The sequence below is a fragment of the Cardiocondyla obscurior genome, linkage group LG04 (genome assembly GCF_019399895.1).
Source record: "Cardiocondyla obscurior isolate alpha-2009 linkage group LG04, Cobs3.1, whole genome shotgun sequence".
NCBI classification, from domain to species: Eukaryota; Metazoa; Arthropoda; class Insecta; order Hymenoptera; family Formicidae; genus Cardiocondyla; species Cardiocondyla obscurior.
Genome location: NC_091867.1, coordinates 7,713,035 through 7,737,587, shown reverse-complemented (window position 1 = coordinate 7,737,587; position 24,553 = coordinate 7,713,035). Strand labels below are relative to the sequence as shown.

The following is a 24,553-nucleotide window of genomic DNA, read 5'->3' as shown; positions in this document are numbered from 1 at the left end:
CGCGGCGACCGATTGCTGTACCTAGTACAGTGAAACATTAATGCGTTCGATAATTAAAACAAGTGCGTACACACGCATGTATATACGGGTACACACAGATACGCACACAAACGCGGAGCACCGCGCAGATCTATATTAGATACATGTATACATACATGTTAAAAATTTATTTCAATACATCGTAAATGATTATATAAATATTATACGTGTGTTAAACCTTTTCATAGAGATCTAAATAACAACGTTGACAAATTACATAGTATATCACGTTACGCGATCCCCGATAATCAAATATCGATAATTCGACCGCAGAGGTAAAGAAAAAAAAAAAAAAAGAAAAAAACGCTCACAAGAGAAGGAACCTCCTAGAGGGCTAAAAATCAGTTGGGGACGATCTCTGCAGGAGCGGCAGAGAGAGAGAAAAAAAAAGGAAGATACTTAAGTACTTGTACCGTGAGACTCAAGCGGTCGTACGTGTTACATACGTGTTACATGTCGTAACGAGTCAAATACCTGAAACAATCCTTATCGATCGAATGATCAAAGAAACTGCCACGAAACATTTGCCAATTACGTTAACGGAAACAAAGAGGGAGGGAACTTATTAGGACTCTCTATTTCTCGTCAATGCGCGCAAGTACTCGCGCGAGTCCACGGTGCTCAATTAGGCATATAAGTACAAAGACACGCAGGCGTGCAATTTATTTTTCTCGATCGAGACGTGCATCCTTATATGTTAGCAAGTAAGCGCATCGAGTCTGTCCAAAGAAAAAAAAAATAATAATAATAATATTCCCTGGGTGCGAAAGCCAACTCAGACGATCCTCGATCTACCTCAACGACTGTCGACTCAGCTTCACTTCGTTCGAACTATACCCTCGGCGAGAGATCATCGAGGAATAATCACCACTGCGAATCTCGTCCAACTGAAAGTCCTAGAACTTTAAATCTCTCATTGCCCCCCGACTGTTATCACTTCGCATTCTCGGAATAAAATACCCTTCTTCGATCCGCGTTAATTACTGAAGCCGACCTTTTCCCTCGATCGGGCTCGAAAGATTTTTTTTTTCGACGAGTGCTTCATTCAATTCGTTCGTCACTAGCTAAAATATTTCGACGCTATCAGACATGAAAAATATCGAGTTCGTAAAATGATCGACGGAATACGCGCGACCCTTGTGTGCTTCAAATCGCGCGAAGCTTCGATCGCTGCTCGTTCAACCCTCGAGTTCGTCGGACGATAGTAAAAATTCGATAGCAACCGCCACACAAGGATCAAGATCTCGAATACCAACGCGCGTTACGTTGTGCGTAATCACACGTTGTGCAATTCATTAATCAAGGAAGTGATATGCTCCGTCTCACGCGGGTGCGCGGACATGATAATGCTAGCGGCGAGAGATGAGATTAGAGCGCCAAGAAAAAGAGAACGAGAGAAGAAACTGCATCGCGAAACGGAAAGAAGAAGCCGCCCTAAGAAAGACACACAGCCATGTCATGGGAGTCTATCTCGTCCAGGGATTACCTCGGGTGGGTATTATTGCCTGTGGCGCGAAATAAATTAGCAAATTTTAACCGTACTTAATATCCAAAAAAACAATAGTAATATCAACACATGATTCAACACGATGTGTCTTAATTTTTACTCTTCTCTTTATACTGTTGTAAGCAATTCTATTGGGTACTTAAAAAATTCCTTTCAATTATTTTTGTCTATTTTAAAATAATTATCCAGACTAATTAAAAATTATTTTAAAAACTCCCTAACAGGTACACGTTAAAAATGTTAACACGAAAGCAATATCGTAAAATCGTAACCCTGTTAAATGTATTTTTTTTTTTCGGGTTTTATTTAGATGATTTTCGCGAACAAGCGGAACACGTTGCAAGAATAAATAATTTCGCGGTACCGAAAATAGACTACGTAATTCAGAAATCCTATAATCGGATACGTCAATTATGCGTGCATTTTCCAAGCTAGGTGGAAAAGTCGTTGACTGGAAGTGGTTTTCGCGTAGAGTCATTGCGAGATCAAGCGAGGACAGGGTGCCTAAAAGAAGTGGAAGACGCGCCGGGGGACGGCAAGGGCAGGTGCCTTGTATTTCGTTGATCGACCTCGACGCGTGGAAGAACCGGGGGGATGGTTCGATTTTCCACTTAGAATCGCTACGCCGTACCGTATCTCGTAGCTCGTAAATGGGTCAGCAAAAGAGGTCGCAGGTGCCTCGCCCACCTAGCGAACGTGGTGGGAAAGCGATAGAGTGTCGTATACTCTTCTCTTTACACGATACGAGCTAGTATACACACATACCCACATACACACACACATATCAGAGGGTGCGCGTGTGCACACAGGCACGCGACTGTTTTGGGGTGAACATTAGCGGGAGTGGAAAGTAATTTGCGACGAGAAGCGTGATTTTCACGGGGTTTCTATCGAACGTCAGGCACAAAATAGTTCGCTTTGCGATCGCTCGGTTTAATTAGTTTCATCAACGTCAGACAATTTGCAATTAAATATTCCGCAATATTTTCCTATAAATGTATAAGCATTATTTTTTTAATGCGCTGAATACGTGTTTTAGTTTTTCAACATTTGTCATCGTAAAGAAGATAATTTTTAATTTTTTTTTTTAGAAAAAAAATATTAATAATTAAAAAAAAAATAATAATAATACTTAAAAAAACTAATGAAAGAAGCACGGTTTGATTTTATATATGCGCGATAAATAAATTATACAAAATGAAATTATGTTAAAATATTGAATATCGTGATGCATAGTAGAAGAGAAAGAGCAAAGTGTAGCTGATGACCGTAATTTAGAACGAGTATATATTCTGGCGGAAAGTTTCGCTATACCTCGGTACGGAATTGAAAGAAAAAGGATACAAATAAATTTCAGTTTTCTGGGATATAGAGCAAATGTGCAATGGTCGCATTGCGGTAGAGTAGGTAAGAACTTTGATTCTACACAGGGTGTCTCGGACATATCTCGCTACCTTTCGCCTGGGGACAGTTCGATCAATATAAAGTCACTTTTTCTTTTTTTTTCTTTTTTCGCGAAGATTAAAAGGATAGTAATTCTCCAGAGTTATGAGCGATTAAACGTGATTGGCCTTTCAAAAAAAAAAAAACTTCCTCGCGCCAACATGACAGTCATACTTTTATCTCTTATTTAATTTTACGAGAATTAATTTAATGTAACTCGTTTCGGTCCAACATTTAGCTATATTGCGACTATTAATGTCCATAATAAAATTCAAACGCACTTTGAGAAGCGGGTCGCATAATAAAATAATACTTTCGGGAAGAAAAGTTTGCCTGCACAACCGAGAATTGATCTGGAAATTCATAAGTAAAGAGCAATGTAGTAGCTACATATGGAATACCCTGTGTACCTTGTAACTTCCCTAACGTGCAATTCGCAAACTCAACCTCTGGGACGACAGCCAAAAGCGGTTTATCTCTGAGCGCTCCTTCTGCTCGTCCTAGAAATAAATTAAGAGTCCGCGCATGTAACCTAGGGAAAGTCAGTTGCCTACATCCATCATATAACGTGAACGTATGACACGCACTTACGAAATATTGACTAATAAAGAAAAGCGTCCAAAAATAATTGAATCACATTGTTCAAGCATTTTACAAATTATTGGTCGCGTAGCACATTTTAGCAGCGTATTAATATTAAATAAAATATTAATTTTAACATTAATATTAATAAAAAAAAATAAACAGTAACTCTAATGTCCATACATATACTTTCGTACATGCTGTATATCAAATATGTAAAAAAATAAAAATGATACGTATTGTACAGTCTTCGTTTGATACATACGTATTAAATAATATACATAAATCAAGTTCTTTTTCTATCCCGAAAGTATTTGAATCCTCCTGTAATTTATGCCTCCGATATAATTTTTCTACGATTAATTTACCGCCTAACGTCGATTTATGCAAATACCAAGAGAGGGGAAAAAAAAAAAGAACATTGCTCCACTTTAGTATATCGCAAATATAAATTAGCCAAGCGCGAGAAAACAATTTCAGAATTCCTGCAGAACTTAAACGATCGATGTTGTGAAAATATCGCGGAGCGCTCAGTTACGACTTCTTTAAATTCCTTCATTGGGTTTTATGGAGAGTATGGAATTCCACGAATGCTCTTTTTCGAGTCAATCTTTGCTATCTTTAAACAATCAGCGATTGTGACCACGGTCTAAACAGATTCTCTAATAATATAAATCGATATAACTTTTGTAGAAGTGCAAATTGGCGCTTTTTTAAAAGATTTTTTTTCTTTTTTTGTAACAAAGTTTTTTTTTAATGAGATAAACACAATTGTCTGAAAGATGGAAGAACTTACCTTTAACGTTGGGAAATTTACAGCGGATCGGCGAGTCATCAGCTCTCGGCGACCGCGCTGTTGGGTAGCCCTGATGGATCGAGACATCCACTCGACGTCTGCGAGTTCACCGAGGAGGATTACCGGCATCAAAACGGCAACGGAAATAATGGTCATCATCAAAAAGGCAGGTCGGGCGCTGGCATATGGGAGTGTCTCATAAGCTGCAGAAAACGACTCGATCAACAATTAGCACGAAGAAGGGTAAGCGTGTCTTATCTCTCTTAATTATCATGGAAGCATCGTGTGACAATAAATAAATGGCCCAATTTCATAAACAGATGTTCTTTAATATATAAACGTCTCGCTAGAAAATTATATCCAATAAATTCCGGATAGATTGCGAAAGAAACGTACGTTGAATTGCACGTTGTTAAGTTGTACGTTGAATCGGCCGTTTATTAACTAATCACTCGATAAAGTGCAAAAAGTAATAAGAGTAAACATATAAAAATATACATATATGACAATTTTAATAAGTATAAATTTCTATCAATTAAAATGATATGCATCGTATGCTTTTTATTATATCGCAATTGCAAGCTACAAACGCGAGACAATTAAATTAATATATTACAGAGACGTGGTGGATATAAATATCACGATAGATGCAGCGCCGTTGTTATTTGTCACGTTTTAATGCACATTTTATTTCAATGCGAATGTCCATTTATTAATAAAGCTCCCGCTTCCGTGCCAAGTGTTTTATCCGAAAACGCGAGCGGCGATTACAATTTTAGACAAACGCGCTTAGAAGCCGGAATTGGCCGCCCGCCACGATAACACTTACCGAATTATTAATGATCTTACAAATTAATTTAATTATAATTGATTCTTTAGACCGACCCGCTCTCGGCCATTAACCATTGAACCCGTTTAATGTATCAAAGCGATCGGGGGTGTAATATGTCAAACGGGTAACAGTATCTGAGGGCCCTCTCAAGCAAACGACGGGGCATGACGGCTACATAACGAAGCGTATTTCGCGGACAAGTATGCTTTATCGGTCACTGTCAAGTTCACGATGCGCATGCCGTAGATGCGGTCACGCTATCCTTTCGCAACCACTAAAACCGAAGTGCCGGCCGTACCGTGTTTACCGTTCTGGATGCGTTTCACCTAAAGAAACTTATGATTTCGCGTCTCGCGTCTGACAGTTAATTCATGATGCCTGCCGTCACATAGTAACGAGCGTAATTTGCGTCTCACGTTGTCATCAAAGCCACACGACATCTCAATCGAAACGACAGACTAGAGAATCATGAGATTAATACTGTCGAGTCAATTTATTGATTAAAAAAAAATTTATCAGCGAAATTGTAACAGTTTTCTTTCTTATTATTAATATTATTTTTTTTTATTTTCTATGCAGTTAAATTTTTTGATAAATAAACGTGTTTGCTAATCAGCTAAATTAAATTTACAATTTTGATAGGCATAAATGACATCTAGGCAAGGAACACGCACGTGGATACGTTTTTATATGCCTTATGAGACTATTTTTATTTTATCGCCAAGTTTAATCTGCCAGGGACAAAGTTTATGGTCAAATCGATACGGCCTTCTACCTTTGCTCGCATTATCTACGCTAAAGTTATTGCTGCGTGATAAAGACCATAACCCTGTATCGTGACTTCTTCCTGGATAGGGAAACTATCAAGCAACATCTTTTGCAAGATGTATAATTTGTCCAGCAAGTGAATAATCTCATATTTAGATAACACTATTCAATTTATACATATCATTTCAATTCGATAAAATATAATTAAAAATGCAGTGCTATATTATACTCTTCGTCCTAGTTATGCATAATATTATTTCGCTTTTAACGTTAATGTTATTAACGATTATTTTTACTTAGTATTGTAGCAGTCACGTAATTAAATCAAATATTAATTTAAAACTTTTCAAACAATTCTTCTAAAAGTAAAACGTGACTTTAAAAACTTTACAAAACCATTTTTCGCTCATTCTAATTAATTATACGTTAATTTTTTTAATACTAAAAAAACCATGCGTGTGCTACGCGCGTCATTATGATTAAAGACATTAATTAATTATAATAATTTCTATATAATAATTACAATTAAGTAATCTACGGCCAACGGCGTATTGCCGGTTTACTTACCTTTGTAGCTTTTGGTTAGGCTAAGGTAGGTTATTTTCCATCCTTCCGTCCTCCGTCCTCCGTTCTCCGTCCTCTGTCCGTCCGTCTTTCTTTCCTTCCTTCCTTCCTTCCTTCCTTCCGTGGCAGTTTCTGGATTATTTTGACGGTGCCGAGAACTTGCATTCAAGCGGCGGATGAGACGGCCCGCAATGAAAAAGACGGGCGAGGTGCAGATCTCGTGCTCTCAAATATGATCTGAAATTTGAGTTTCCATATTAAACATTTCGCGGAAAAACCGTCTTTGCTTTGGATATATTAATTAAATACTAAAATAAAATTAAATCTCAAAATCGTCGACTTGACAATTAATTCAGGCGTCACACTGATTTTTTTTATTTAAGAAAAAAAAGCTGAAAAAAATTATTAAAAAAATTAAATTAAAGTTTTATTCATAATGAAAAGAACATCCATATATCTATTCAACTTTGCAATAAAAAATTAAGTCACTCTTTTTGCTTTATATTGACGCAGCAATTTTTACGTCTTCACAGTATAGAAATTCGCTGCTGCGAATTCAACTAGTTCAGCACCGCTGTTTCCTTCACTCTCTTAGAACCGCTGGAAATTCAGCGGCACTTGGTGAAATAAAAGAAAACGTGAGATATCAAGAACTGTTCTCTTTCACGATGATATATGTGAACGCATTGTGACTCGCAGTGCAAAAAATTTAACGATTCAAGTAGGAAATTTTGAAGCATCTTCCGTGTAGATCGTACCGCGTGATTTTTACATTTCTCTCTATCCCCTACAAAAAGCGACGCGAGTTTTTTTTTTTTCTCTCTCTACTGTTCGAGGCAAGTGCGAAGTTGAAAGAGTAACGGTATTGAACTCTCAGGCAGATTTCTATGCAAAAGGCAAGCAACGGGCTTTACAGACGTCGTTTTATAATTACCGTCTATTAATATTGCCTGTATTAATAGTACGTGTAATTTCCTCTTTGACTTGCCCACACGCTCTTCAACATTGCATCTTGCTTAAAGGGCCGTTATTAACTCAATGTCAATTTCATGAGCATCAATTTCAAGGTTTCATTGGGGGCGTGCAGACCTGACTATAGTTAATATGAGGAAATGTGATGGGTATCCGATAAACAGTCCAGGTACAAGGACGTGTGCGATCGACTGAAATCAAGGACTTGCATGTCGAGATAAAGTGTTAAATCACGCGACGTACAGTTCATGGAAGAGCGGTTTAAAAGGTCGATAAATGATTAATGAAATTTAATTTCTTTTTTTATTTTTTTTTCCCTCCCTAAGGACTCTCAAAAATAATCTGAGGATTATTCCTTAACCTTCCGTGAGAACTGCGCGATAAGTGATAATAAGATCAGCACGTGCATCGAATAGAGCGCATAATGCTGAAGTTCCATTATTATATGTAACCCAGGTGGAACAGGGATTGAAATTGTACCGCGCTCATAAACAACAAGCCGCGGTTAAGAAATGGAGAGGAGCGTTGAAGAGTATCAGGCATCGCGAGGATAAATTCGCTCTTCTCGGTTACTTGTACCAGGCGTACATGGATTGGGGCAAATACAGGTAGATCAAATCTAGAATCAATCCCTTTCTTAATTCTCTTGTTGGAATTATAATATCAGTACTATTAAAAATATTTTCAAAAATTAATAAAAAATTTATCAAGAATAAGCATCACTTGATTAGAGATATTTAAACTTTAACTTCGATTTTATAATTGTCTATTTTTCTCTGCCTATTTCATGAAAGTGTCAGCACTTTTGAGATTAATACTACAACCTTTCCATCGGATATTTTTCTCCTTTTAGAGACAGCATTGAATTCGGCAACAAGCAATTATGCATTTCCGAAGAGCTGGATTCACCGAATATGCGAGCGGAAGCATATTTGAACTTAGCCAGGGCTCACGAGAGATTAGGCGCTCTGGATAGAGCGTTAGATTACGCTCGGCACAGGTTTGAGTCTCTTTCATTGCACGGCCTATATGTATAAATAATGCTATACCACTTAAAAAAAAAAATTTTAATAAACGCGTAATGTACGCGATGTCTATTATTTGTCGCTGTAATCTTATTGCTAGTGTTCACTAGTTGCTAATAGTCACAATACATTTAATTCTAAATTAAAAACAAAAAAGGACTACCTATTTCTGTAATCAATAAACGAATTAGCTAAATGATAATTATACTGATATGCTTATGTGTGCTAATAAACATGATTTTGCATTATCGTAGTTTGTACAACGAGTGCGATCAGTGCGCGACTGCCGGACTAGTTCACTTAACGGTAGGCAGAGTCCACTTAGAGCTAGCAGGATTCTGTAAAGCCCTGGAAGCGTTTCAAAGAGCCCACAAAATCGCCCACTCCATTCAAGATCCCTCCTTAGAACTACAGGTAATTAAATCCCTTTGTTTTCCAGTTTCCTCTTTCGTACGAGTGTAAGCGTGCGTTATTGTTGTGGTGTTCGTTAATTAACAGACGACGCAGGAACGATTAGAAAAGCTGTAGTTATGACCTGCAGCAAGATAAGCCGAACTCGTTTTTCATATATTTCAAATTAATTAAAAAAATTAAAATATTTTTTTCTGTTTATTTTCAAAAATTTTATATGATTTAAAAATAAACAAAATTCAAATGGCAATTTAAAAATATGCTAATAATATTTTGTTCTTCTTTCATAAAATATATTCATACATACAGACGTTGACGAAGATTTTCTATCATTAATAATCTCCTCAGTTCATTTATCCATGATGATGATAAACTCAAATCACTGGGATACTTTTCTAGGTGTACGTCGGTCTGTCGGAACTCTTCTGCAGATTACAAGACGCGGACAAGAGCGCGAGATACGCGGCAAGAGCTTATGATCTCTCTCGAAGTTTGCAGCTGGGAGATCTGAATTCGCGTCATCACAGGGCGGCGTTATTACAAATGGCCGCAGCGCTTAGGAAAAAGGGCGAATTGGGCGACGCTCATGATTACTGCTCGGTAAAGTTTCAACCTAAAATTTCTCAAGAGAGAGCAAAAGGAAAAACCGAGAAACTTACGTCGTTCAGATCAAAGATAGAAACCAACACAAAACTGTGTCGCATTAAACGGTATAAATCAAATTAAAGATTTGAACTATTTCACGAGCTAATTTTTTAGTTTCGCAATTTCTGTTTCTTCAATCGGCAAAAATATGTTTCTATATTGTCAAAGACATTCAGACTTCAATCAATTAATATCGTCGAAAAAGAAAAAAAAAAAAACAATCGTCACAAATGGTGTCGTGCAATTTATCGAAGATAATCTCGTAGAGAAAATTACAACAACTAATTGAGATCAAAGTAATACGAATTAGCTACTGACATTAACTTCTGTCTTGCATTCTGTGCAGGAGGCAACGAGGCTATCGCTAGTTTCCGGCGACCAGGCGAGCTACGCTCGCAGCATCCGCATTATGGGAGACATTTACAGAAAGAAGTCAGATATAAATGTGAGTAATTTACGCTAAGTTACCAGTGTGAACTTTTCTCTAGCTTTGACATGAATAGCTCAATAATAAATATCACGATTGATGTTCATATATCGTTCTCTTTTACTCTCGTTAATTACAAGTAGACGCTTATACGTGGAATTCTCATGCAAAACGTTTATTCTGAAAGCGCAGTGGTAGTAACGTTCGAGATTATTTCCTTTTTCAATTCGCTTAGAGATTGACATGTACGATCGCGTAATAAAAAGTAACGTTGTGAAATATTTACTTGCATATTGCATCAAAAGCGTATCTGCATAGATTTTGTTTCTTTGTTTTTTTTTTTTTTTTATCAACATTCACGTCAATTGCTGCGATTCTATTAGAACCATTCACAGCCTCATTGTTAGCTCCAACATTGTTACGGGCACTGTCATCGGCGATAAAAAAAAATACGATAACCGAAGCGTCTCTTTGCACGTCACGCATGTTACAAAGTGATTTTAACGCTATATCGCGCCTGCAACGCATACCGCTTTTGTTTCGTTGCAACAAAAAACCTTTGAAGCATTCTTGAAAAATGTTTGACAAAAATTTAACGAAACATTTCGCTTTGAAACAAAGCAGAGTACGCATACCGCAATATAATTTATGAAGCTTTCGTTCCGTGTCAACGAATAAATAAAATTATATGTAATATTTAACGTAATAATTTATATACGCGGCTAAGTAGTGCATTGTTACGAATTCCTGATAGCGATGTCCGCCTCGTTTGCTTGCGCGAATGCCGATTGCGCTTTTGAGCGATAGAGACTGCCTGTTACATTTGACCTGTCTTTTAGTTGGCGATCGCGATGCATATACAATTAGCCTTTAGTTCACGTATCGCGTACGCCGGCCGGCTAGTCAGAACGATAACATCGGTGAGATTAAGATGGACGTTTTGCAGAAAGCGTTTCGACAGTACGAGAGCGCAATGGGCTCGGCAGCGAAAACCGGCGATCGGTTGTGCCAAATGGAAGCGATGGACGGCGCGGCGAGGTGCCTCGAAGCTCTCCGGCTTCAGCACAAGATATGCAATTGCAGGCCCCTCGAGTTTAATACCAGGCTTTTGGAAGTGGCGGGATCGGTTGGCGCCAAGGTAAACTGCCAATAGAGATCACGGGATCGTGATGCACGTCATTCGTTCCGCTTCACGAAAACGGAGGGAAGAGAGCCGGAGGGCGATGTATTGCCAAATCAATTTTCTCCCTTCTGCCAAACGTTAAAGCTCGAGTTTTTTTTTTTTTTTCGCCTTTTCCTTAGTCTTCGAGGTTGAATGAAATTCAAGATAAATGTGACGCCGATTTGCAACAAGTCGAATGTGCCGGGAAAGAAAGTCAATTCGAGACGAAAAGATTCGATTATATTTAGCGTGGAATATATGCAAGCCTAACTGATTAATTATTCCCCCACGTAAGACTTTATTTTGCCAAATAAAAATTTAGACTCATTGAATTTTTAGATTATTCAATATAAAACCTAAGTTGATGCTGAATTTTGGATACTAGAGCGTCGCGGAAGAAGTTTCATCCACAGATTGAAAAATACGATATTATTTAACCATAGATATACATTTAAAGACTATTTTCAATGAGCTTCGTCAATACGACCAGCAGAACCGAATAAAAATTATTGTTAGTCCGTGAATTAAAACGATAAAATGCTCGCTATTTATAACTTTCTATCGCTTCTTTTCTATATGTATACAATGAGGCCAGGGTTGTTAACCGTAGGATATTAACGAAGCTTTAAATTCCTGCTCGAAGAAGAAGCTTGGAGACGGAGTTGTCTCTAATGGCATTTTAATGTCGCTAAAAAACCGTCATTATACTATCACTTTTATAAATCTACACGTTTTTCTACGAGCAAAAAGAATGCGTTCAATCTAAGATTACGAGAATCTGATTGTTCACAGCTCCTGGTGCGGACGGTCAGATCCAGATTGTCGAGAATTTACGGGTCTTTGGGAGACGAAGAGCAAAAGGGTCACTATGAGAGGCTGGCGATCGCAATGGAGGAAGATCTGGAGCTACGATGCGGAAGCTGTAACGAACCTTTCGGTCTGGAGGCCGATTCCTTGGAAGCACTACCTTGCTCTCATATATTACACGCCCGGTAAGACACGTGGAAAAACTTCAAGATTGCTTCTCTGTTAGAAACAACAGATAAGCTAGAGCAAAAATAAAATATAATATTTGTGTTAATTCTAACTATTCCCAAATTTTTCGAAAAGAATATCTGTTCTTATTCTCTCGTGGAACATGCATTTGGCAGATGCGCTTATGACATCTTGAAGAGACGTGACAAAAAGAAGAAACGTTTGTGCCCCGACTGCCACAAGTCTGTCAGTTCACGGCTGTACCTGCATTGCGAAGATCCTCATGGCATGAATACTCTGAATCATAGTTCCTTGAGCCTGGCATCATTGAGGGCCAGCAGCCTAGCAACACTTGAGGACTGTCATGCGACGAGTAGTGTTTAAAAAAAAAAAAAAAAAAAAAAAAAACACACGGATGCACGTGACGGATTTCGTTTATTTTAACGCATTGATATCCGCATGCGATTAGATAATTTTAAGGAATCATAATGTGAAAAATAAGAAAGCCAAAGGAAAGTAGTGCGATACAAAAAGATTTAATGGCAATAAAAAAAATGCACGCCTCGACTCTGACTGTTAATTATACTTTCCCTCCCGAATCCTATCATTAATCTACCTGCAGTTATATTGACCTATTATAATTAGACATTTTTTCTAATATTTGTACAAATGTAAAGTACATGTTCTAAATATTCTTAATCTTCATATTAAACAATGTTAACAAGTACAAGCAATACAATATAAATCAATTTCTTTTTTAATCTGAGATAAAATTAATTCACTCACCCATATGATGTGCAGTAGCCATATGATGTGCAGCAGTCATATGATGTGCAGAATCACTTGGAGTGGATCTGGGTAAGACCTGCAAAAATATAAAGTATGTCAAATAATGATGAAATAATACATAGATCACAAAATTATTGAGCGACAAATAAATGCAATTTATTCCGCATAAATAATTTTTTTATAGTAATAATAAATAAAATTATGTAAAAAAAAGTTAAAATAATAAATTATAAATACAAATTAAATTAATTTTTTTAATTAATTATATAAAAATAAAATTATTTACGAATTATTCCGTTGCCATTGTGCTCTTGGTTGTGCCGGACTCGCTCTCACTTTCTTGTTTCTCCATAGCTTCTCGTGGCACTCATATACACTCGTGACGGTCGCAGAACACGATTCACTATATTCACACGATTAAACCACACAATCATGATTTTCGCGGAACCTTCGACTCGATAGGTGCTGATGGGTGTTTATTACAAAACGACGATCCGCTTGACACACAATTGACGATCTGGAAGGTCCGCAAACGGCCGTGATTCGAACGTCATAAAACAACTTCGCGCTCCTAAAGCGCCACCGTCACGACGATGCTGCACTTGTTGCTCTCAGCTGTGCATCATGCACTTTTCTCACTTGAAACCTGTAAATGACGTATATCCACGCGTTTGAACAACGTTTACGTAATAATTAAATTAATGTTTAACTTAATATTATAAAAATAATATATTTTAGCAATTACCAATTCGTATTGTAACACAAGTCGGCATTAGACGAAATGTTCGGGCCAATTTTCACGTCGATAATCGCTATACTCCATAGCTGTAAATATATGTTAATTAACCGAAAAAATGGAAGAAAACTGTAAAATGAGAAGACAATAGTTTTTAAAAATATGAAACACTTACAGTAGCCAAGTGATAGTTCAATGGTTGAAAGTTTGGTACTGTCGAGCTTGCGTAATTCGCTCGTTGTACATTTGCCTTTTTGTCTGACGTTATCCGCGAGTTACGGCATGGCCGCCATGGCAGCTGATGCCCCGCGTTGTAGCACTTGACGTTTAATCGGAACATGTCATTTTGCAGATTTCATTTTCACAAATGGCAGACACTTTTTTCGGTTTCGATACCACGCTCGGAGTAAGTACGGAAACGTAGCGCGCGGCAGAGCGCGGCCTGCGGCCCGATTTGTCCGCGTTTTGATGTAACACGCGACTGCGAATCTTCCTCGATAAACATTCGCGTCGCGGTACGTCTTTTGCCCGAAGAAAACAGCAGTTTCGCCGATGTCGGCGGCTCCGATCGAAAAGCGCGAGTCTCGCGAACTCTACTCCCAAGTTGCATCTCGTCGATAACGCCCCCCTTCCTCTGGAAAATGATAAAATCGTCTCCCGGTCGCGGGGTTACGTTACGTCGTCTAACCTCGTTCTTATTTTCCTTACCCTAAAGGTCATTAACATCTAGTCGTAAATCCCAATCGAGCTTGTCGACAGATTTGCGCGTACACCTTTTAATTAACGTCTCATTTACTTGAATCCGATGTGCTGGAAGTATCGTCGTTACGAAACATGGCTGTGACTTTTGTAATGACTTTGATAGATTTTCTCCTTTTTCCCTTCTCAAAATCTGTGGTATTTTTTTTTATCTGGTCTATATCGATGTAATAATTATTATTTGCTTGATATGATTAGGACAACAATCTAGAAGATGGATTAGATTGTCCAGTGGAAGAAGATGAACTTGAGGAAGAAGAGTATGATGCATTGAATGATGAAACATTTGGTCCAGATGCTGCTATTGGTGATTGGGAAGAAGATCATGAAAAACTTGCCGAAATTACTGAATCAAATCGCCTTCATAATCAGAGTTCAACAAGTAAAAAGGTATTATTAGTTATTATTGAGAGTATTTTTTTAGTTCTCTCATTTTATTCTATTTTTTTTGAAATTATTTGATTTTCTTAAATAATTAAACATCTTGGCATATGCTTTATGTTTTTTACAGACTATTTCTAACATAAATATCGAAGATAACTTATCACATTTGGTCTTGGATAAGGAAGGAATAGTTCCTCGACCTGGTGTATGGGGTAGTCCTTTAAATTTATCTCCTCCAAAGCCACGGTTATCTTTACCAAATGCCTGTACAGTGGAAGAATTGGAAAGGGGTCTTATTGCAAATAGACCACCACCAGGTCTCAACAAACCACAAACGCAACAACAACAACAGAAAAAGTCTGAAGGTTCACTCCTTTTTGAGGCCCTTTCTTTGAAAGAAAAACTTCAAGTTAATGGCCTACCTCCACCACGTTTTCCACCAGGACTAGGTTTGCCTGGAGCACATCCTATAGTTTTGCCCAATATAAGAGTACCACATCATCAGTTAATACAACACCCTAGATTATTAGGCTTAATTAGTAAGTATAATATTTATTATTGATAAATATTACATTAAAATATATACAAATTAAAAATAACATAAAAAAATTTTTATTATAATACTTTTTATTTTTCTATTTGTCAGATCAACCTGGTAATGTATTACGTTATCCTCCTCCGCATTTAATGTTGCCACAACCAGTTCCAAGGCAACCCCTTCATGGTTCTTATGGTTTCCCTCCTGTAAGTATATTTTACAAATTATACTTGTAAAACAGTGCTCGGAATAAAATGCACATTTCGGCCCGATTCTAAATACTTCTCCTCCGTACCCCCACTACAGCTCAATACAGCTCAAAGGCTAGCGGCTGAGTTACCGATCGCGCGTGCGACGCTATGTTTCAGAAGCGTTTATATGTGACAAATGTAATGAGACATAGCGTCACACGCGCGATCGGCAACTCGGCCGCGCTAGCCTTTGAGCTATATTGAGGGGGAACGGAGGAGGAGTACTTAGAATCGGGCCGGAATGTGCATTTTATTCCGAGCACTGTTATAAAATATGTTTTTCATACTAAAGTATTTTTATTATATTAATATATTTTTATTACATTTTAGCAACTGCATCCTAATTTAGGAGGCCCACAGTTCCTTCGGCCAGATCACATGATGCCTGCATTTCCTAATAACCAAACCAATCATCAGCAACATTCTTATTCACATTTAGGAAATCAGAGGAACCAGAACAGATCCTATTATCATGGCGAACAACAAGCTGGACATCAGCCATTTTTTAAAAACAATCAATATCCCCACCGTAATCATGACAGAAATAATCAAAGGTCTTATCATCATCAACATTATTCTCACGGTATTAATGGTAATGCTTCAGGGGAATACGAACACTCAGGAAAACTTGCTATAAAGCCTCACGAAAAGCAATGGTTAATTAATATTCAATTATTGCAACTTAATACAATTCAACCGTACATTGATGACCATTATTATGTCGTATTCTGTGATAAACGGAATAAACAACATGCAAATCAAGAGCAAAAAGATAAGAAACACCATAACAATAACGGCTATCATAGAGATCACAGGTATGTTTATTTATTACAAAATATATATTGGTGATTATTTTGTGTAAAATTTATTTATTACTTGAATTATTTGAATTTATTTTGTTTAATTATTCTTTTAGAGATTGGGAACCATCATCTCAAGCCCCTTCAAGATCAGCATATACACCAGCTCAATTTGAGAACTCATTAGGCAAACTTCATTGTAGCAGTGTGACAGCGCCACGTAAACTCATTGATATGGATGTCGTATCAAATAGCGATTCTCAATCTACATCTCAGTCCCAGCAGAAGGACACTAAAAAAACCCGACAATTACTTCTTGAAATTGAAAGAGTATTGTCAATATTCTTATACTATTAATATAAAAAATAATTTAAAGTATTTTTTTTTATTAATAACTTATTAATTTTTAGTTGTTCACATTACAATTTAAACTCGAAGATTTGAGTAACCCTCTCGCTTCGATTCCGGAACTACAACAACAAGAAGGGGAATCTGAAGTAAATGCGACTAAAACTGAACCGGAATTAATAAGCATGATTTTAATATGTATCCAGCAATTAATACAAGATGATAAATTAGCTAGTATGCTAAGTATTCGAAAAGGAAAGGTAAATTTTTTTTTTACGAAGTAAGCTAAGATTTAAAGTTTAAAATTATTTTCAACATTTTATATTTATATATATATATATAAATATTCGTATGTTCCAGACATTACTGTTACGTTTTTTACCTCATCTGAACGTGACGGAACATAATAAACAGTTAAGAGAATTGTGGACTGCTATATTTAAAGGATTAGCCGTGATAGGTCGTAGAGATTGTCACATATTGACGGATTTTTATTCTGAATTTCGAAGATGGCTTAATACGGTGAAAGATTTTGATACCATATTACGATTAGCAAGAGCATTATCCGATTCGGCTACTGTTCATCCTGTTAAAAATAATAGTTTAACTTTTGCTCTTCTGAATAAGGTTTGTTTCATGTCATCTAATAATTATTAATTTTTTATTATATTTATTAAACGTTAATGACCTTTGTTTTATTGTCTTTCAGTTTGGTATATCTGCAATAGCAACGATGCTTGAGCAAGCTGAACAATTATTGTGTGTCACAGATGATTCCTTGCCTTCTGAATGGTCAAATTTTATAGTGACAATAGTTGAGCTAATTGGTGACTCGCCACCCTGTATTGCACCTTGTCAGCCAATTAACACAAATACGCTCAATAAACATCTGAACCGGATTTCCAGTTTAAAACTAGAAAGGTACACAGCGCTAGCGTGCTTGTTGACTGATGCCAATTCATTACGATAGTCTAACGTTACACAAATTACACTTCAATTTTTTTTTTAAGATTCGTCTTTTTTTTAACGTGCGAAAAGTAAATTACGCTAAAAAGAAATAATACATACAGACAAATATTTTAATAATTACTAATGTTATTGAAACGTTCATTGTGTATAATATTTCTAAATAGATGCCATGATTTTACAAAGTAGATTAAGTATCTGATGCGGAATATTGAAAAAATAAATTTATATATGTATATATATAGGTAGAAATGTTGTGAACATCTCGATACACAATGAAGTTTCTTATTCATATACATATATAATATTACTTTTCCTTGTATATTTTATAAACACCAATCAGTTTCATAATCGATAGCATGACGAAGCTACTATATCAGAAAAAAAACATCAAATAACTAGAGATTGCATGCCAAATTTTTTACAGGTATTTTTTTTTCTCTTAAATTGCAGTATACTTTGATTCCTACTCTGTGTAAGATTGGTATCTAGTGTTTAACGTAAGACATTTGAAGTTATCATAGTTCACATTTATTTGCAATGATCAACCTGTTTTTAGATTAGTAAAAATAATAATTTTGAATGTCTGACTTTGTAAACTACACATCTTATCTTCCTATTTGCTATATATTTCATAGTTCTTTTAGTTAATGTTTTTACATTTTTAATGCCTTTAAAATTATAGGTTCTACTATTAGTCTTTACATCGATTATTATTGATATATTATTCTGATTAATATTTAAATTATTTTAAATGTGTAACACATATTAGTTCGTTTTTTTTTTATTTTATGTGTGATTTTTTCTTATGTAAAAACACAATAATATTTTACATACATTAAAAAAACTTACAAATTGCATTCTTTTTCAATATGTTTTATTATAGAACGCAATAACATATTTTACATTAACAGTTGTTTTAAAATTTTTTTTTTTTTTTTGCTAAATGTATATTTTAAGGTTTAGTTTTATGTATATTTTGCAAACATACATGTACACTGAGAGGCAAATGTGGCATTTGCCGCGACGAAGGCGATTAGCGTATGACACTATCGTGATGTGCGTCGATCCTCGCACGAAACCCATAGTTAATACACTGCAAAGCGCCGGCCGCTGAAAAAAACACCGATCGAGAAAGGGGGGAGAAATAATGGGACTGTTCTCTTCCTCAGTTCTCAGTGGTTTTCAGCGGCCGGCATTTCGCGATATATTAACTATGGGTTTCGTACGAGGATCGACACACATCACAATAGTGTCATACGTTAATCGCCTTCGTCGCGGCAAATGTGCCATATCTGTCTCTCAATGTATATTAGTATTCATACATATGATATTTACGGAAGATAAGATGAATCGTATATGTTCTCCTTTTTTTTTTTTTATTTATATGTGAAACAAATGTCTACGTTATTATAAATACATTATGCATTGTTGTAAATGAAATCATTAGCGCTTAGAAAGAAAGAAAGAAAAAAAAAAAACTCACTATCAGTGTACAGATGACTTATATTTTGGAAATAACGACGGATAATCATTTACACTGCACTGTTAAGATATTATTATGAAGATGAGGAGTATACAACAATTGCATAAGTTAGTTCATCAGCAGCAAAACTGTAGTAGTCTTTTTATAACATTTGTATTATATATTAAGTAAAATTAAATTTCTATCAGTTCAGATATCAAAAGCATGTGACAACGTGATCTTTGTCCTAGTTATAAAAGATTACAGATTCATTAGTTTAGAAAACATGGTCTCTCTTTCTTTTCTTATTTTTTAATATAAAATAGTTGTTGTATATCAGACGCAATCTTGTGATCATGTAATGAAAAGAAGAGAGAAAGAAAGAAAAAAGAAAAGGGATTCTGTAATCGCAACTGTATGTTTGCAGTACCAATAGAATTTTAAAAATAAAGTGAATGAGATGACATGGCCTTTAGAATACTAAATAAGACGATTACTTTTTATCGCAGTTTAATTTATAAATTTGTTTACGTACTTCTAGCTTGTATATAGAATGGTATTGCGTGAATGATGGGTGCATTTTATAATCAAATGCAGAAATATTTCGGTTTCTGCCATGTCGCATGATGTAATAATACTATTTTGCAAAAACAATTTTTCCAAGTTAGACTTTCTTGTTGCTAGTTTGTAGTCTTAACAAGTGTAATAATGATTATCAATTATTCGAATATTTTTAAATTGCATGAAATTTTGTAAAGGAAAATCTATTAAAAAAAAAAAAAATTAAAAAAGAAAAAAAAACGAAAATGAAAACATCGCATATAACTACGATTTTTGTAAATGCACAATCCAAATTTAGTTACAAATATTTTATCGCGCCAGTTTTCTATCGTAACGTAAATTGCTTCACTAAATAGAGCATTAAAAGTAAAACATTAAAATATTGCAGCATTTCAGTTAATTTTCATTGATATAAATTAAGTTATAATGTCATATACAAACATACGTTATTTCAGTGCGATCAGCTGCTTATAGTATTTAAATAATACATAACAAATAGTGTTACATACTTTTTATTTACCTCTATTATTATATTTCATTATATACACATTTTTGATAATTAACTAAATGAATTAATAAGTTGAACAAAAAAGCGAATCAAATGAGTACTTGTTTGTTAATGCTTTCGAGTAATTTATTAATTTATAGCTTAAAGTTTTGTTAATTAATGGTTTTATTTTTATGTAACAGCTAATAAAAAGAAATTAAATTTATGTTTTTATAACCAATGCTGAGAATTCAAGGGATACATAAATTGATCCCATTAATCTATAAACAGGAATGTTTGAGAAGTCTAAAAGTTACATTACATTCTTCTTACTACGTAACTGTGGACTCAATTTTTTAGAGTAAATATAATGTAGGAGCAGCATATTTATGAATTGTTTTAAACTCTAAGAATTTTTTAATAATTTCTTGAGATTAATTAAGAAAAAGAAATACGTTTTAGAGTAGTACTCATTTTAATTGCTTAAACTCTGCTTTATTAATTTACATGTTAAGAGGAAAATTAGGCGACTATTAATGAATATTGTTATTTTCTTTCCAAAATTACAAAGAATATGTATATGTTTCATAAATATATACATATATTGATAAAGTAATGTTTTTTTTTTCTACTCACTCACATTATGTAGCATATGTAGTAATAGAACTTAGTTTGTCTCTTTCTCCCCCCCCTTTTTTTTTTACATAATCGTATTCTTAATAACTCATGTACGTATTTACAGTTTTTTAATTTTGCCTCCTGCATTAATTGTTGCAAGGGCAACGTTGTTTCGATACTATATTACTATTGCTAATGCACTAGTTGTATCAAAAAATTCATTGTAGCACAGCAGAACGATATAAAACTAAAATTTATTCAATTTGTACAGCAAAGGGATTTTATTGTCAACGAGTATATCTGTATACTTTAATATTAATCCAGTATATATTATATATATATCTGTTACAATACAGATATGAATTACATTATAATATATGAATGATTCATATTCTGTTTGTGTCATTGTCATACAAATTGAAATTTTAGCTGAATAAATAAGAAAAATGCAACATGTCTTCTTGTAAAGTAGATAAAGCGATTAGAGTGAAAATCATGCGTTTGCTTTTTTGTGATTAAAAATATATTTTTATAAAACCGCTATGTTTATTATGTTTAGAAACGAAACGGATATAATGGAGTGCTATAAAAGAAAAACCCGAAATCGTTAAAGTAACTTTAAAAAAAAAAAAAAAACTTGCATAGTTTAACGCCACTGCGTCTATTATGTACTTGTCGGTGATATACATGTATATTAAAAGAAAATTGATTGTACATTTATGACAGTCTGAAAACATAACTGTAGCTATTGTGTATGTACAGAATTGATCTAATTTGAAATCAAAGTCTTAAATAAATGTTTTGCATCCTATGTATCTCTTGTGTATTTAATTAATTAAAACACTCCGTCAACACTGATATTTCTATATAATTTTTACTATGAAACCCATATTTGGCGACATTTATACATACTTTCTTCTTATTAATTATTAAATATATCTTGTAATAAACAGTTTTTTCCTTACCTTATTTAACAGATGCATAATAATAAATATTCGTATCTTTCTGATATCGAAACATAGTAATTAGTATTATTTATAATTATTTTTTATTAATTTTAATTATCTTTTACACAGTTCTAATTTACGTTTTGTTGACTTTCTCTTAACGGGTACACTTACCTTTTCTTTTTTCTTCACAGGAAATTTATGATTTTGGGATTTACGATGATTAATGTAAGAGGCATAGAACTTGACTATTTCTGTGCCATCTGTTTTTATTCGATTTTCCCAATTTATAATTTTCGCCATGTTTTGTAGATCAACTGTTGCTTTCGAACGCTCGTTCTCAATGAATTTCTTATTTTCCTCAATAAGAGATAACAGTTGTTTCATTTTCTTACAATAAATTGCCACATGACATTTTTTCAGAAATTCTTTTAACTGTGAAAAATATATTGGTACAGTATATTTAACGTATTAAAAAATTGTTAACTTTTATTTTTTTTTTTTTTAATACCTGTATAATACAAGATGTATAAAGATCCGGAAAATATATTTTGTAACTTTCACTGGCTGCGTATTCCAATATAAGTTGATAAATAGTTTCTATAATGCTATCTTTGAAACTATTTTCTACCAACTGTGATTTCGATATTCTCAAAATGCAAGCGAAGGATATAGGTTTCATTGTAGCTGTTTGATGTCTTTTGTTAAAATCATAAGAGTCTAGAATCTAAAAAGAAAATTAATAAAATATTACAAGATATATCTTAGAACTACAATTAGAATTTGAAAGTAATTGATACCTCAAGAAGAAAAGGTAAAATCGGTATAAATGTTCCAGTTCCTTTTGAAATATTTATTAACATTTCCAAACAGTGGAATCGCAATGGATAATACGTCACAGTTGGATTAACTTTTATTGTTCCAATAATAATCTATTTAAAAAATAATTTAATGCGTTTTTATTAATATAGACTATTATGTTATTTTTGCTTGTTGGTTTAAAACATCTGGTACCTGAACTAATGGATATAACAGCGATGGCAGCATTGATTTATTTCCTGCCCGAGTTATTAATTCTGTCCACAAACGCAAGGAATTTATATACTGCCAATTATATACAGTCTGAATATGTTTCTGGAAACAAAAAAAATCTGAAGTATTATTTATACATTTTTAATGCATTAATTATGATTACTTAATAATTACCTTGTTGTTTAATGATACTGCATTTTTTAAATCAATTGCTAATTGTCTGATATGTAAAAACGCATGACTATATGAAGTATTATGATCGAGTAGATAAATTTCGATCAAAGAATCTCTCATGAAATTTATCCTTGGTAATGTCTTGAGTGAAACAATCTTCATATTTTGACTGTATATCTCATACATGACCTAAAAAATTTCAATGTTAGTACAAATAGTCTTTTTTAATAAAAATTATGACATGTAAATTTTACCTCTAATAGTTCGTCAACTACAAATTCTTTGCTAGTTGCAATATGCAATATATTTATAAAGGCTATAATATAAATAGTTTGGTCTGCAGTTGACCACAAGTTTAATAAGATTTTTAACAATGGTTTATTCAAAGATGAAATCAATTCAGTGTAAGGCAGCATTTGATGAAGATGTTTTAAAAGCACTGTAACAGCAGCATTATTATTGGATAATGCTACCTGCTCCAATACCTGCAAAACAGATTGTTTATTAGATTGAATTATTGTTTAAATTGTATTAAATGCATAAGATAAACGAAAAAAATTTCATAAACTTACTTTAACTAAATCTAACATGTAGCATTTTAAAATCTCTTGTATCTTTTCAAATCTTTTAGATTTATGTACACCTTGTGATTCTGGATCTAATTTTAAAAACTGTTTAAATGCATCAGGCAATTGCATTACACACAGTTGGATCAAACCATTATATGCTAAACATAATAATTAGTAAGATAAAGTTAAAATCAATTAAAAAAATAATTAGCTATTTAATAAAAAAAAAAAAAAAAAATTAAAACCAACTTGCACTTCCTCCTACTGTATATTGCAGGATTATATCCGATGATGCTGTAGTACTGTTTACAGCTGAATGGAATGCTTCTATAACATGTTTGATAGTAACAATTGATCTGTAAATTAAGAATAAGGCTGTTATAAATAATACACAGATACCTAAAAAAAATTTAAACAAAAAATGACTTACTTATCCGTTTGTATTTCTTGTTGCCAAGTTTTTAGTATCTGTATAGTAATCTTTTTACATTTATCAGTTCCTTTTGATTGATCGCTGTCATCACTCGCAACCTAAATATTAAATAACAACATTAAAAAAATATTAAAAAATAAAATTGTAAATGTTTTATAAAATACCTTTGAATTTCTATTAGAAATGTGTTTGTTATTTAAACCCATTGCAAAAGTATTATTATCCTCGTCGTCAAACGAAGATAAAGTACGCAACGTAAAATAGAAAAAGATTAGAATCCTGTTACGATCTAAATCGATCAAAATCGTGCTCCAATCTTTTAATTCCCACGTGTAGTACTTCGTGTTTCAAAATACAACAGATTTATCACGTCGTATGCCCCATAAGGCCGATTAGCAATGGTAGAATGAGCCTTGAGTCATAAAAGAAAATGAATCAATCACATGCGATTATTCCCTTCGAACTTCAATGTAATTGATTCATATTTTTATGACTTGGCACGTCCATTGCAAATCTGGCCTAAGTGAATAACCATCGTTTAGCCAATC

General features: G+C 34.3%; 3 protein-coding genes and 1 long non-coding RNA gene across 5 annotated transcripts; 2 read left to right on the top strand and 2 right to left on the bottom strand.

Annotated features, from left to right (window-relative positions):
• Positions 1-956: 956 nt before the first annotated feature.
• On the top strand, positions 957-12,715 carry LOC139101902 (43 kDa receptor-associated protein of the synapse). 2 transcript variants are annotated; one of them, XM_070655415.1, is made up of 10 exons: positions 957-1,530; positions 4,391-4,610; positions 7,960-8,111; positions 8,357-8,503; positions 8,783-8,942; positions 9,339-9,539; positions 9,931-10,029; positions 10,958-11,149; positions 11,966-12,165; positions 12,325-12,715. In XM_070655415.1, exons 1-10 carry the CDS (start codon positions 1,493-1,495, stop codon positions 12,530-12,532), a joined length of 1,617 nt encoding a protein of 538 aa, XP_070511516.1. In that variant the 5' UTR covers positions 957-1,492; the 3' UTR covers positions 12,533-12,715. The 2 variants fall into 2 exon arrangements, with proteins under 2 accessions (XP_070511516.1, XP_070511515.1); XM_070655414.1 differs by having other exon boundaries at positions 10,943-11,149.
• Positions 4,435-13,940, bottom strand: LOC139101914 (uncharacterized). The gene is made up of 6 exons (XR_011545639.1): positions 13,849-13,940; positions 13,683-13,762; positions 13,224-13,583; positions 12,935-13,013; positions 6,535-6,768; positions 4,435-4,570 (listed from the first exon to the last, which is right to left on the bottom strand). It is a non-coding gene; the product is annotated as an uncharacterized lncRNA (long non-coding RNA).
• An 11-nt stretch (positions 13,941-13,951) lies between these two features.
• Positions 13,952-17,907, top strand: Patr-1 (Protein associated with topo II related - 1). The gene is made up of 9 exons (XM_070655406.1): positions 13,952-14,079; positions 14,631-14,822; positions 14,944-15,355; positions 15,463-15,560; positions 15,936-16,420; positions 16,522-16,735; positions 16,816-17,013; positions 17,114-17,380; positions 17,463-17,907. Exons 1-9 carry the CDS (start codon positions 14,041-14,043, stop codon positions 17,721-17,723), a joined length of 2,166 nt encoding a protein of 721 aa, XP_070511507.1. The 5' UTR covers positions 13,952-14,040; the 3' UTR covers positions 17,724-17,907.
• Positions 17,908-21,490: 3,583 nt separating this feature from the next.
• LOC139101824 (nucleolar complex protein 2-like) lies at positions 21,491-24,545 on the bottom strand. The gene is made up of 10 exons (XM_070655266.1): positions 24,170-24,545; positions 24,003-24,103; positions 23,822-23,928; positions 23,576-23,730; positions 23,258-23,488; positions 23,004-23,192; positions 22,812-22,931; positions 22,598-22,729; positions 22,309-22,524; positions 21,491-22,232 (listed from the first exon to the last, which is right to left on the bottom strand). The coding sequence occupies exons 1-10, from the start codon at positions 24,209-24,211 to the stop codon at positions 21,912-21,914; spliced, it is 1,614 nt and encodes a 537-aa protein (XP_070511367.1). The 5' UTR covers positions 24,212-24,545; the 3' UTR covers positions 21,491-21,911.
• Between the last annotated feature and the right edge of the window lie 8 nt (positions 24,546-24,553).

Excerpts from the sequence above, each read along its gene's own strand:
- LOC139101902 (XM_070655414.1), top strand. The coding sequence starts at position 1,493 with ATGTCATGGGAGTCTATCTCGTCCAGGGATTACCTCGG. Across the intron at positions 8,112-8,356 it reads ATGGATTGGGGCAAATACAG|AGACAGCATTGAATTCGGCA; the intron begins GTAGATCAAATC and ends TTCTCCTTTTAG. Across the intron at positions 8,943-9,338 it reads ATCCCTCCTTAGAACTACAG|GTGTACGTCGGTCTGTCGGA; the intron begins GTAATTAAATCC and ends ATACTTTTCTAG.
- LOC139101824 (XM_070655266.1), bottom strand. The coding sequence starts at position 24,211 with ATGGGTTTAAATAACAAACACATTTCTAATAGAAATTCAAAG. Across the intron at positions 23,489-23,575 it reads ACATGTTAGATTTAGTTAAA|GTATTGGAGCAGGTAGCATT; the intron begins GTAAGTTTATGA and ends TCTGTTTTGCAG. Across the intron at positions 23,193-23,257 it reads TAGTTGACGAACTATTAGAG|GTCATGTATGAGATATACAG; the intron begins GTAAAATTTACA and ends GAAATTTTTTAG.
- Patr-1 (XM_070655406.1), top strand. The coding sequence starts at position 14,041 with ATGGCAGACACTTTTTTCGGTTTCGATACCACGCTCGGA. Across the intron at positions 14,080-14,630 it reads GTTTCGATACCACGCTCGGA|GACAACAATCTAGAAGATGG; the intron begins GTAAGTACGGAA and ends TGATATGATTAG. Across the intron at positions 17,381-17,462 it reads CTTTTGCTCTTCTGAATAAG|TTTGGTATATCTGCAATAGC; the intron begins GTTTGTTTCATG and ends ATTGTCTTTCAG.